Source organism: Euphorbia lathyris, chromosome 4, assembly GCF_963576675.1.
Source record: "Euphorbia lathyris chromosome 4, ddEupLath1.1, whole genome shotgun sequence".
In the NCBI taxonomy this organism is placed as follows: domain Eukaryota; kingdom Viridiplantae; phylum Streptophyta; class Magnoliopsida; order Malpighiales; family Euphorbiaceae; genus Euphorbia; species Euphorbia lathyris.
In genome coordinates, this window is record NC_088913.1 from 65,313,347 (window position 1) to 65,327,454 (window position 14,108).

The 14,108-nt window shown below is 34.3% G+C and overlaps 1 protein-coding gene across 1 annotated transcript; it reads left to right on the plus strand.

Moving 5' to 3' along the window:
• Nucleotides 1-8,667: 8,667 nt before the first annotated feature.
• On the plus strand, nt 8,668-11,755 carry LOC136227407 (glutathione S-transferase DHAR2-like). Its single transcript, XM_066016056.1, has 6 exons — nt 8,668-8,826; nt 8,971-9,061; nt 9,538-9,681; nt 10,569-10,686; nt 10,781-10,921; nt 11,381-11,755. Exons 1-6 carry the CDS (start codon nt 8,769-8,771, stop codon nt 11,465-11,467), a joined length of 639 nt encoding a protein of 212 aa, XP_065872128.1. The 5' UTR covers nt 8,668-8,768; the 3' UTR covers nt 11,468-11,755.
• The last annotated feature ends 2,353 nt before the right edge of the window (nt 11,756-14,108 follow it).

Genomic DNA, 14,108 nt, shown 5'->3' on the forward strand with positions numbered 1-14,108 from the left:
GTTTGTTGATGGAGTTAGTGGGAAGTTGTTGGCTAACCTGGAGCATGGTGATATCTTCTTTGCTATTGTCTGTCACCAGATTTGGAATTGGAGAAATGAGGAGATTTTTGAAAGAAAATCGGTTATTATTCCTAATTTGGTTGAGTTTTTCTCTAAAAAGTTATATAACATTACTGATAGCTTCAAAGGAGATTCCCTTGCTAGGTCTATCCAGAAGAAGACTGTCCACCTCTTGGGTTGGTGTAGGCCTAGAGAAGGGATGGTGAAATTAAATACATACGGTTCTTGCCTTAAGGATGGTAAAATTGCGGCAGGAGGTGTTCTGAGGGATGATGGGGGTGCGTGTGTTTCTGGGTTTACTCAGAATCTGGGTGTGGGATCATCTTTTTCGGCTGAGCTTTGGGGGATTTTTTCTGGCCATAGACTTGCCAAGAGCCTGGGTTTGAAGCAGTTGCTTGTTGAATCTGATAATCTCGAAGCTATCAATATGATCTCCGATAATAAAGCTATTTGTGTTAATAGCCAAAATTTAATCAAAGGCATTGGAAGATTTTGTTCTTCCTTTTATTACATCAATTTCAGCCATGTCTTTAGAGAGCAGAACCGGGTTGCGGATCTTTTGGCGGGTGCTGGTCATGAGAGGATGTTGGGCGTCACAACCTTCTCTTCTCCTCCTGATTATCTTTCTTCTCTTCTTTTGGAAGATGTGGTGGGGGTTAGCTTCCCTAGGCTAATCCCGAGTTAAGTTTTTTTTCTTCTGTTTGTTTTTCTTTCCTGTTCCTACCAAAAAAAAATCCATAACCCAGAAAAACATAATATACTAACATTAGCCATTAAAATTAGAATTAAACTAGATTAATCAAGGTTAATAAAATAAAATAATTTTTTCTTCTTCTACCATTTTTACTCTCATCGGATCTACCATCATCTTCTTCTGCCCACCGATTGATGGGAAATTTCCAAAAGCTATAAAAAATGAAAACACAATCATATTAAAATCATAGATGTAAGTTAGATAGGTTAGTTCCAAATTAAATAGTTGATATCTAATCTAAAAAATGAAGATTGGAGGATCTGATTCATATAAAAACATCTCAAAAGAAGAGGAAAAGCTTGTGTGAAGCAAGAAAATAACGGATCTCAAGCGAGGCCAATGGAGCTGCCACGATAGTGAACAAAGAAAGAGAGTTCGTAGTTGAATTTTGAAATTCGATGCTCATGTGAAGTAGCACAGAGGTGATCTATCGAATTAGTGATTGTCACATCCAAATTATTGAGGCATAGTTTGTGCTTCAATCATTTTAATTTGGTTAGACATTGCTGTTGAAACACATTTCCAACATGATTTTGATTTGACAAAATTAATTAAGTTAATCCATGATTAAGACAATTAAATTTAAGTGCTTTAATTTAATTGTGCTAATGCGTTTGTTCAATGTTAAGTATAAAAATATTTATAAGAACAGGAATCAAGTTAGACAGAACATAGTCAGCATGATAACATAGCACGGGCTGAGTAAAGAATGACTCAGTACGAAAGAAGGAAAATCTTCTTCAGGACCGAAGCTTACAGAACGAAGCTGACCATAGAAGCTGAGTAAAAAGCAACTCCGCATAAAAGAAGAGAAGTCTTCTTCAGAACTATATCTTGCAAAAAGAAGCTGACCGTGGAAGCTGAGTGAAAGGCAACTCAGCATCGGAATTGGCAATAATCAAAGACAACGGCTATCAAAGTCATGCTGAATGACTTCAGGACAACACCAATGATCCGTTTACTAAACGACAAGATCCGACAACTGTCTGCACCAATAATAGAAACCTTAGAATTACGCAAAAGTTAATTTCGAGATGCATGGGTCAAATGTCCACTGGCTAAAAGACGAAAACTGCACAAGAAGACAAACTTGCGAGAAAAAGACAAACCTAGCACCTGCGGAATTCAGACGACAGGATTGGCCTGCAAATCTGAAGCTGACCAGAACATGTTGCCGGAAGGAGCCGTTTGAATCCAACGGATAATTCCGGATTCAAATGATTGAGCCTACAGGTTTCAACTATAAAAGGACACTTCTTGGATCCTTAGCAGATCGCCGAAATACAAGAGAACAAAAAGCATACATACAAAAGCACACCAAAATAAGAAAAAGATCTTACACCAAACTTCTATATCTGTGTAAATGCTAGAGTGATTTTCTTTGTAATCATCTAAAGTGTTCTTTGTCTGAAAAAGGACAATTTTGTGCCAATCGTAGTATTGAGAGAGTGTGCTGAGTACTCGGTGTTAAGTACTCAGTGGTAGAGAAATCTAGGTGTTCGGTATAGCGCTTAGTAGGAGTTGAGTAGACGAATAGAGGACGGTACTTTTTCATATTCAACTGCCTTGTAAACGGTTTGCGCTCTACCTTTAAAGAGCTCAGTATTGGATTTAAAAACCCGGAGGGATTCTGGGGACTAGACGTAGGCGGAGAGGCCGAACCAGGATAAGTCGTGCTGAGTAATTTCTAACTCTCTTTCAATATATATCTATATGTGTTGCTTGCTATATTTACTCAGTATATAAATTGTTTAAACTGACACTGAGTAAATCAGAGTGCTGAGTTGGAAGCTGACCACAAAAGTGTCATTTCCCAACTCACAAGTAAAACAGTTCTAGTCAGTATCTGACTAAAGCCGTCTTACGTCTCACTCGGCCGCGCTGACCAAAGCTGAGTTGTGAAACTCAAATAATTGAATTAAGTCAGCGTAATTAAAGCGAAAAAGTTACATTAGTTCCTAACCCCCCTTGGAACTAATCACACGGGACCAACAATTGCTTGTCCTTTTTCACGAGTCGAGAAAATTCAGGTGGAATACGAAGGGTTGGGTCAAGGATCACATGAATGGACTGTTGAATTCTTGTGGCGATGTAGGACTATCAAAGTGTAATCCAAATTCCACCATATCAGGATTCAGAAGAAAATTGTGTGTGCCTTTTCAGGAGTCGGGAAAACTCATTATCGCGTTACTCTTGGATTACGTGGATAGTGTCCATCATATGAAAACAGACCATTGTGTAGAAAATTGTGGGAATTCTTAGGCATGTTGGCCCAGTCTATCATGGAAAAGGTAGACATTGAAAGTAACTGTGGATATCGAGTGTGAAACATCCGATTGAGAAATTCAGTGGCCAGGATTGGCCCTGTATATGGGAAAAATTACAAAATTTATATTTGATCGAAGAAGGTTGTGGGATAATATAGCGGAAGATTTATTTGACCTAGAGTTGGTCACGAGATGATATTGTGAAAATTACGAAGCTGTGGGCCAAAGGGTAGTGTTTGAGATTTGCGGTGATCCCGAGATTTGATCCATGAGGATGATCGACGCGTTGATGAAAAAGAAGTTATGATCACTCGTGAAAATTATTGGCGGATGCCATGTTGAGAAATTATTAGTAGAGGCCAACTGAAAATATTCTGACAGAGGCGATTGTGAAAATAATGATATTTTAGGTCGTAGTTACCTTTGAAGACCTCCTCGGGTGGAGATGAAAAGTTCTGATTGCTATGAATGTATTGATGGGACGCCTGAAATAATTCATAGGGTTCCTTACTTGTGATAAGCTCCGTGGAGGGGACGCATAAAACAACTCATGTATAAGGAAGACGCACTACGCCGATAACCCCTTCAGATGATAGTCCAAAACCGTCTTCCCGAAGAATATAAAACTGTCACATGGCTCACTGTTGTCTGGTGCCCTTTCAGACGATACTTGTGTTCTGTCATTTGAATCAACCTCACATGACAACAGCCTATTGGTACGTTGTCATCTTACGTGTACTTCGATGACATTATATTTATTATTCCCATCACCTTTATGACCCTTGAATAGCCTACTAAAAAATGTCAATTTTTTTTTGTGGGAAATTGACGTCTTGGTTACAGTGATGACAATTTGCAAATTGATTTCTGTCGTTCTAGCATGTTGCATATAACATATGTGTTAATCAATTATGTTAATGGATTTTTATTCAGATGACAAATTTTATGTATTTGTCTTCCTATTGTTCTTTATATGACATTTTTTTAATTAAATGTGACTTTCTTTCTTCTTTGCCTGGTATTTCAATAAAATTTCTGGGTAATATTCAGATTGGCATAAAAGCAGACATACTAAATGAACATCAATTTTTATATATCAAAGCTTTGAAATCAAATTACAGAAACTAGTCAAGAACAAATAAAAGCAACATACACGAGTTGATTTCAATTTCTGAAATTATAGTGAAGAACAAATGGGCATATAATAATAGATGTGAATTACATAATAAAGATTAGTCTTGCAAGTTCAAATATTCAAACCACACACATATATACACTAATTAACCTATTCCTATTCTCAGTTTTTCTTCAGGACTAGGATTTATCATCCTAATGTTAGTCCCCAAGGAGTGGTCTCTCTTCCCTGGCTTGTTTCACGCCCTTCCTATCCCACTGCCACAGTTAGTTCTTATATATTTATTTGGTCTATCTAAATTCCATGTTTCTATCTAATCTATATATGCATTTGTTAACTGTTGTGGCATATATATGACCTGATGATAGAGCCCTACATTGAGGGTCCATATCCAAGGCAGAAACCAATTGTTGAGCAATACAACAACAATAAGGAAGAATACGATGCAACTTCCTGGAGATGGAGGGAAGAGCATGCGGTGGGGGCATGATGTGCAAGAGGGAGAGCACTAAGAAGTTCCACAACTCGAAGCTTAAGTTCCCCTTAGTTTTTAAGTGTGGCCTGCCTAACTTTTTTGTCTAACATGTGGATATATTTTTTGTAGATTTTGTGTAATGCACAACTTAATCCTATTTTGAAATACAAATCTATATACTTCATGATTTGAAGTAGATACCTAATGCAAGTCTAATCAAAGCATTCTAATTAGTTCATACCTATTCAAGTCATAACAAAACATCAAAGTTACCTTAATGGTAGATATGTTACCTTACAAACAAACAAACAATCTTAATCAGTTCATACTTATTTATTTATTTTTACTTAATAGAAGAACAGAAAAAGTAAGGTAAACATATTCAAGTGAATGAAACATATATAAAAGGTGAATGAAACATATATAAAAGGTGTCAAATGAAACATTATATGGGCAACATATATAAAAGGAAATGAATGAAACAGATATAAAAGGAAGTGAATGAAACATTACATGAGCAATACATATAAAAGTTGTCAAAGACCAATTTGAGAACTAAAAGCATAAAAATGATAATCATAATATATATCCATAAAAAATTTCACTTATAACTTGATAAATTCATCAACAACATATTCACCATCATTCTTATTACCCTCCTTATCATCAACATCCTCACCACCCTCCTTATCATTAATATCCCCCCATGCACATCAACTTCACTCTCCTTATCACCATCATCATCATCATCTTTATCCTCCTCATCATCTCTATTCTCGTTATCACCACCTTCCTTATCCTCATCACCATTTTCATCATCCTCGCCACCTTTGTTCTCATCTCATCCACATCAACACCATTAACAACCTCCAATTTAGAAACATCATTAATTTCATCATTCTCCTCAAACTTCGTTACATCATTCTTACCAATATTCATTTTATCTTCCTTTTCATGACTCATAAACAGATCCATGTCATCATAAAAAACTTTCACATCCCCTACATTCTTGTACAAATCATTAACTTTCATATGTACACCTCCACCCTTCATTAAATTCTATAAATTGATGCATTTAAAAAATGCATGTATAAAAAAAAAGGGCGGCCCGGTCGCATTACGCGTCCCCGCTGAGCAAGGGTCCGGGGAGGGGTCCCACCACAAGGGTGTATTGGGGGCAAGCCTTCCCTTGCCAATTATTGGCAAGAGGCCGCTCCTAAGACTCGAACCCGTGACCTCAGGTCACACGGCAACAACGTTTTACCGTTGCACCAATAGTTGTTTAAAAAATGCATGTATAAAGATAAAAAAAAAAGATATAATAAGAATAGTAAGAATAGTTGTTTAAAAAAAGAATAATAAGAATAAACAAAATATTGGTCTTAATATTTCAAATGAGTTTTAAATTACTTTTCAGCCACTTTTAATCACCTTTAGTCACTTTAATTAACTTTCAAACACTTTCATCTATTTTCACTCAATTTCACATGCTTTAAGAATTGCTTGAATTAGTTGAAACCAAATGAAATTGAATGTAACCTAGCTAAAACTCAGTATATAAATTATCTATATAATAATAAGAGCATGCACACCTCTTTATCCAATCTTTTAGATGAAGATGATCAAACATCTTGAAAACCATCTAAAAAGATGAATTAGTGCGATCACTTAAATTATCAATTCTCAACATCACTATTTTCACTTTTTCTACTTGAATACCTCTAAGAATAAATTTCAATTCTTCAAGAAAAGCAACATTTTCTTTCATGTCTTTCCATATATTTTCCTCCTTCAAATAAGGACTACTATCCTTCAACTTAATCTAATAAAAAAAAGGAAACACAAAAAATGTTTGAATTGACTATATTTAATCTCTACAAAACATTTGCATATACATTCACATTCCAATATTCACCAGGAAGTAAATATGGATTCCAGATCTAACAATATAAACAAAACAAAATAAATAATTGATTTTTAAAATATGTTTAAATAGAAAAAAAAAACACAAATCCATACAATTTTCACCTCTTTACATAACTGACTGAAATTCATTGAAGTTCATGAATAACTAACACGAGCTATTCTAAAAAAGTAAGAATAATGTGCAATGAAAAAATATTTCATATACAACTAATTTCATCCACTTTCGCCTAAAATGAAAGTGATTGAAATTAGTTGAATTTAGATGAAATTCATGTATACATGATTCAAAAACATTGATTAATGAAATAAATATTACATTAAAGCAAGCTGAAATGATACACATGACATAAACCCAATTCAAATCAATTTCACACAATGTCAACCAAATGCACTCTTATCCAATTTCACAAAATTTCAGGCAATTTCATTAAAGTTCAAACAATTTCATCGAATTTCACAGAATTTCAGCCAACTTCACAAAACTTCATCCAATTTCACATGTTATGCAAAACTGACTGAAATTTGATAAGATAATAAAAAAACAATATAATACAACAAAACTAAAAGATGTATATCATAAATAAACATTAAAAAAATTTCAAAACAAATAGTAAAATCCAATCCACCCAAATACATTATTTGAGAATTTTATTGGCTTTCGAATCAAAGTTTTCACTTTAGAACCCTTTTAACAAGAAGACATAGATGCTTCGTCGTTATTAGAAGAAAGATGAAAATTAACTTTCTTATCAAGTTTAGTCATCCACAAAAATATACAAAAACCATAAAAATGAAAAACACTGAAAAATAAAGGGTTAATTTCAAATAAATGTCATATGGTTTCACGTTTTTACAGATCGGTACATGTTGTTTCTTTTGTTATAAACCGAATTCTGCGGTTTGCAAAATTATCATTTTTTTTATTGATTTTGTCAAATTTAACCGATAACGACCTCAAAATGAAAAATTTCAAGAATTAAAGTGTTTTAGTGTCATATTTATTATGAAATCACATGGTTCAGCGTGTAACAAAATAAAACCATTGATACCAATCTGTAAAAACGTGAAACCATATAATATTTATTTGAAATTAACCCAAAAACAAACCCATAATAAACAATGAAATAAAAAAAGAAAAACATGCCCGATTCGAAATTCAGAAAGATAAAACAATCAAGAGTTAGAATGACAAACAATAAAATTAATAACCAGTCAATAAAGAAGAGAAAAAATGTCAAGCAACACTCGAATTGAAGACGAATGTATGAATAGAACGCTAAAAAATACATGTAGAAATTAAGAAAATTATAAACTGGAATGTAGTTTTTAATTGTGTCCATTTTGGTAATTTGCCCTTAATTATTTTTATGACTCCAATTAAATTTTTTTTTTGTAGTTCGATGATTTCTGGATTTGAGATTTGTTAGACATCTATATTCTATCCCAATTAAACCGTTGGAATTCGAGATCTAAGGACGAAAGTTTATAATGAAAAAGGGATAAATTACATTCATGGCCACTGAAATTTATCCATCTAACAGTATGGTCATTGAACTTCAATTCTTAACTGTATGACCAATTAAACATTACACTTTTTAATATTGGTGGCTACTCAACGTCTTAAAAAGACTACTGACGACCTCAAAATAAAAAATTCGAAGAGTTAATGATATTCTAAGGAACTTTAATTCTTGAAAATTTTCGTTTTGATCTCATTTATGTGTTTTTTGGTTAGGAGAAAGTGTGAATTTGTAGATAGAGAAAGCTCCAAAAAATATGATTTTAGAAAATAAAAAATATGGTTTCATGGTAAATATATCGGTCATTTTGAAGAATTAGTTAAAGTTCGATAGCCACCGGTGTTAAAAAGAATAAAATTCAGTGATCATACCGTTAAGAATTGAAGTTCAGTGGTCATAATATTAAAATGAGTAAAGTTTATTGGCCATGAGTGTAATTTACCCATGCAACAAGTGTAAAAGTGAACTGACAATTGGATGTTGAAAGAGAAATCGAGAAGGTTAGGTGTTCGAAACACATTAACGCTATTGGGAATATAATAAAGATAGGCCCCTTTCTCCCCCTCTCGCTTCATTTCATACTTGTCCCCAAATTCACCACTAAACATTTTGTTACAAATTTCTCGAGAATATGGCTTTGGAGATCTGTGTCAAGGCTGCTACTGGTGCTCCTGATGTTCTTGGAGACTGTACGTTTCCTTTCTCTCTCTATAATTATATATTCTCTGTATTTCACGTTAGATGAAGTGTTTTTGCGATTGTTTTTTTGGTTGTTCTTGCCTTCATTTTTGATTTTGGATTCCTCTCTTCTACCTTGGCTTTCTGGTTTGTAGGTCCTTTCGCCCACAGAGTTCTATTAACTCTAGAAGAGAAGAAAATTCCCTATAAATCGCACCTCATCAATCTCACTGACAAGCCTCAATGGTATAATAATCCACTACTCATTTGGATCACTACTTGTAAATTTGTGTTTTATCTTTAATTTAGAACAGTATTTCTTCTTCCATTGCTTGAAATGTTTTTGCAAATGAGTTATTTGCTTATGGATTTGGCTTCCTCTGCAAATTGATGATTTCTTGTGTGTAAATTGTTTTGGGTTAGCTTATGGATATTTTAATTTTGTGATGATTGAGTTTGAGGGAATCGAAATACTTTTTAGTCCTTCACCTTGGAAGGGAATATGTAATGTTTTTTGCTTTCATGATTACTGGTTTAAGTGCCTGAAAAGGTAATGGAAATTTATAATTGACACTGTCTTTGAGTCTTGGCTCTTTTTTTCCAGGATTGATAAATTATAATCGTCAAAATAAAGAAGACTATAGAAATCTCATTCATGAGACTTAATAAACAATATAGATACTGTTTGAAGGATTAATTGTTGATTGCTGTTGTTTTCTTAGGTTTTTGGATATTAGCCCTGAAGGGAAGGTGCCAGTGGTGAAATTTGATGACAAATGGGTGCCAGACTCTGATGTGATTGTTGGGATTTTAGAAGAAAAATACCCTGAGCCGTCGCTCGTTACTCCTCCTGAATTTGCTTCTGCGTATGCATCCTCATTTCTTTCATTTAGATTTTATCTTCAGTTCAATTTGTTTTTAGTGGTAAGATTTGTGTGTTTTCACTCTATGAAATGATATGTGGAGCTCACTGATTTTTTCTCAAACATAATGTGTGGTTAAGTTTCTTATTTCTTGTTAGTCATGTGTCGCTTACACCAGTACTTTGCACGAAAACTCCTATTCAGCAGTGTTTCTGTATTTCGTGTCCGTTTCGGAAACGGAAACACCCGGAAACCAATCCGACATGTTTCCTGGCGTGTTTCTGTAAATATTTAAAATAGGAAACACGTTTCTGGTTTGAGAAACTGTTTCAGCCGGCAAACACAATCAATCCAATTCCAACTATGCTTTTAGCTAATTGAAACTTCCTCTTTAGCTAGAACTTCTTAAATGATGCTCCTATTCCACAAAATCTAATTATTCCTATTCTTTGCTCACTATTGTAACAATCTGATGTTTCCATTTCTATATTATTTAGAAATAATGTTTCCCTGAATTCTTTTCTGCAACATAGCTTACTGTTGTTATATTTACTTGCTTTCGCAATTGCTCTCTGAGAAATATGTAGATTGACTAGTGAAATATTTCAACAAGGTAACTCCTTATGTCTCGATTTTGATATTATTATACTAGTTGTTGAAATAAGCTTTTGTATAACTTCTTAACTCATCAAAATGAAATTCAAACATATTAAGTATAGCTCTTTTTTGCACCTTTTTTTTTTTTGCGATATCTTCGCATAGGGTATGTGTATGCAACAAACAAATTAATCTGTTTGCTCAGGCTCATGTTTGTACATGCTTTTTCATGTTGCAATTGCTTTGAATTTGGAGATTTTTCTTGTTTAGTAATCTTAAGAAACCAACTGCAGAGGATCAAAGGTATTCCCTGCCTTCTTCAAATTTGTGAAGAGCAAGGATCCAAATGACGGATCAGAACAGGCTCTGCTTGAGGAACTCAAGGCATTAGATGAGCATCTTAAGGCACATGTACGTATGCAGTTGAAACAAAATAAAGCAGTCCGATTCTTCCTTAATTTTCTGGTATGGAAATAGAAATTTATTTTCTGGAGCATTGTGTCAGGGTCCTTTCATTGCTGGGGAAAAGATCACTGCTGCTGATTTGAGCTTGGCACCAAAGTTGTATCATCTTGAGATTGCTCTTGGCCATTTTAAAAATTGGACAATCCCTGAAAGCTTGACCCATGTCCATAACTACATGAAGGTTTGCTCTTGTATTTCATTTTTTTTTTCTGACTTTTTACTTGAACTGATGGAATAGAAAAATCAAAATTTTGAGAAGGTGCCTCTTTCACTATGAATGTTATTTATGGACTATTCCTGCTGGAGTCTTAAGCATTTGTTTGCCATACTTAACTAGAAGTTATAGGTTCAGATGTTTAAATTACTGCTTAATATAACTTATTTCAATCCGGCACGCCGACTAGCATTATCTATATTTTCTAAATTCACACTTTAAAAACAATGATTCATATTGATGACTGCACTTGATGCCAAGGGAAGATGGGAACGCTTCTGCTTGAAATGTATCCTATGATGGTGTGTCTCTGTTCTTTATGTATGTCATGCATCAAATATGGAACGAGGAAAAAGTCTCGTGATGTTGGCTCATTTTTTTATATATATGTGGCTGGAATTTGAATTCGTGTATTTTGTTTTGCAGTCGGTGTTCTCTCGCGAATCGTTTGAGAAAACCAAGGCAGCAAAGGAACATGTGATTGCGGGTTGGGCGCCTAAAGTCAATCCATGAAGTGATTGCAAGTTATGAGATTCAAATTGTAGCTATAAAATGTGAGTATTGTATGTTAAAACTGAGACAGGCAGATGCTGGTATATTTGCTACTGCGAACGTGCTTCTGTAATAAAATCATCTGCTGTGGTTTCAGCTACTCTTTAGCAAAGGCTGCCTCTTTTTCTATAAGTTTTTTCACTTAGTGTTGTAAATAAGCTGCCCCGGTCATGAGGGGCTTGATATTTGGCTTGATAAAAGTTCGATTATGTTCTGCTCCATTTATAAACGAGCAGAGTTTGAGTACGATTTTAAAGCTCGATTCGTAAACGAGCCAAGCTACTCTTTAGCAAAGGCTGCCTCTTTTTCTATAAGTTTTTTCACTTAGTGTTGTAAATAAGCTGCCCCGGTCATGAGGGGCTTGATATTTGGCTTGATAAAAGTTCGATTATGTTCTGCTCCATTTATAAACGAGCAGAGTTTGAGTACGATTTTAAAGCTCGATTCGTAAACGAGCCAAGCTTGAGTACGGAAAAACTTAGCTCGAAAGCTCGTGAGCAGCTATTAGATATAGGTAGGTTTTATTATTTTACAATTATATGGGTGGTTTAAGAATAAGTTAGATTTATAGGAACTAAATTAGAATTTTACTTCTTTTCTCTTCCCTAATCTTCTTGTATATATTGCATACTTGTTTAGGTATACGATTACTTTTCATCTTCTTCTCTATCAATAAACTTTCAGTTTTCTTCTTTGCTCTGTGTTTGATATGGTATCAGAGTGATTAATCGTTTTTCGTTAATGGCTTTCCAATTTTGTTCTATTAGGAATTTCATTTGAGAAATTTTACTCGAGATCTGTATCATTTTCTCGTTTTCTAGGATCTTTTGTAAGATTCAGATCTCTTTTTCAAGAAGTTTCTTGAATTTTTTTTTTTAGCAAGATGACTACTCAGGTGACACCGATTGCAACAGTGCTTGATCAAGTTTCATATTTGACGAGTTTCTATTATATACGCCCAAGTGAAAATACAAGTCAATCTTTGGTATCTTTACCATTACTAGGGAGTAAAGATTATTATTCTTTGGTAGCGAAGAACAAATTCAAGTTTATTGATGGTACGCTACTGCAATCAGATGTTGAGAAAATGAATCAATTAGCATGTAATAGGTGTAATCAACTTATGCTTTCTTGGATCAATAGTTCTGTTTCTTTTTCAATTTCACAAAGTATCACTTGGTTTGAGACTGTTTATCAAGTATGGTAGAATTTGAAAAATTGTTTCTCTCAATCAGATCATCTGCGCATAGCTGAGTTGCAAGATGAAATTGTAGTATTGATGCTAGGAGATTTTTCAGTTACAGATTATTTCACCAAGTTGCAGGTAATATGGGAAGAATCAACTTGGTAATATGGGAAGAATTTGTTAATTTTCGTCAAGTTCAAAATTATGAATGTGTGCCAACTGGTTCTACTACGTGTATTGCTATTAAGAATGTGAGAGAACAACAAACACAAGATTGCATCATTAAGTTTTTGAGAGGGTTAAATGAGAATTTCAATATGATTAAAACTCAAGTGTTAATGATGGATTCATTGTCTAATCTTGAAAAGGTTTTCAATATGTTAGATTAAGGCACCTATACGTGCAGATTGTTCTTTGTTGCTTATGCTTGTTCTAAAGGAGTCAAGAACGGTCAAACTAGGAGAGAGAAAGAGAGGTCACGTGAGGTAGATGCTTGAGAAAGGTGGAATATGGAGTTTCAAGGCTGATGTAATAAAATCTGAACAGATAGTGTTGTGCATGTGTTTTCAATGGCACGTAGAAAGTTGTACATTATCCTATTGTGAGCAGCTTTGTCTGCTTGTGCTACTTTTGTCTGATTCTCCATATTGTTTATTTTATTCTGCAGACTGCTTGTCTTACTCTGTAGATTTCTCTGATTCGCAGCAGACTATACCTATCTGTTGACTTTCATTTTGTTTGTTATTCTAGTTTGTTTTATGTTGGTCCCGTATGTAGCTCACTGTAGGAAGCTATGGGAACATATATTTATCTTACTTTTATTAATTTTAAGTTTAGTTTTCTGTACTTGTTGAATTCAAGTGAGATCCTTAGTGATCTCACGTTTTAATCTAGTTCTATTTTATGTTGTTTTCAATTATTTTCAGTAGTTTAAGCATGTGCGTGAGTGATTAGTCACTCTACGGGGTGAAGTTGGCTTTAGGTTGGTGGATATAAGTGGTTTTCCGCCCCTATTATGCACAAAAATACCTTTAGATGATTGTTGCATGTAGGGTTGCACATAACTAACCGGAAAACTGAATAATCGTTTTTCGAAACCGAACCCGAACCCGAACTAAAAAATATGTTAACTGTAATCGATGGAGTAGGTTATGGGTTTTCATTTCAAAAACCGATTGTTAATCGAAACCGAAAAATAAACTGATTATTAGGGGTGGACAAAAAAACCGATCAAACCGGTAACCGAACCGAAAATCGATAATCCGAACCAGAAAAAGCGGTTAACCAAACCGGTGGGTTTTGAATGATTAAAAAAATAGATAGGTACCGATTTCGGTTTCGGGTTAGAATGTTCAAAAACCACGGTTAACGGTTAACCGAACCATTTAATAAATATAAATTTAAAAGAAAATATAT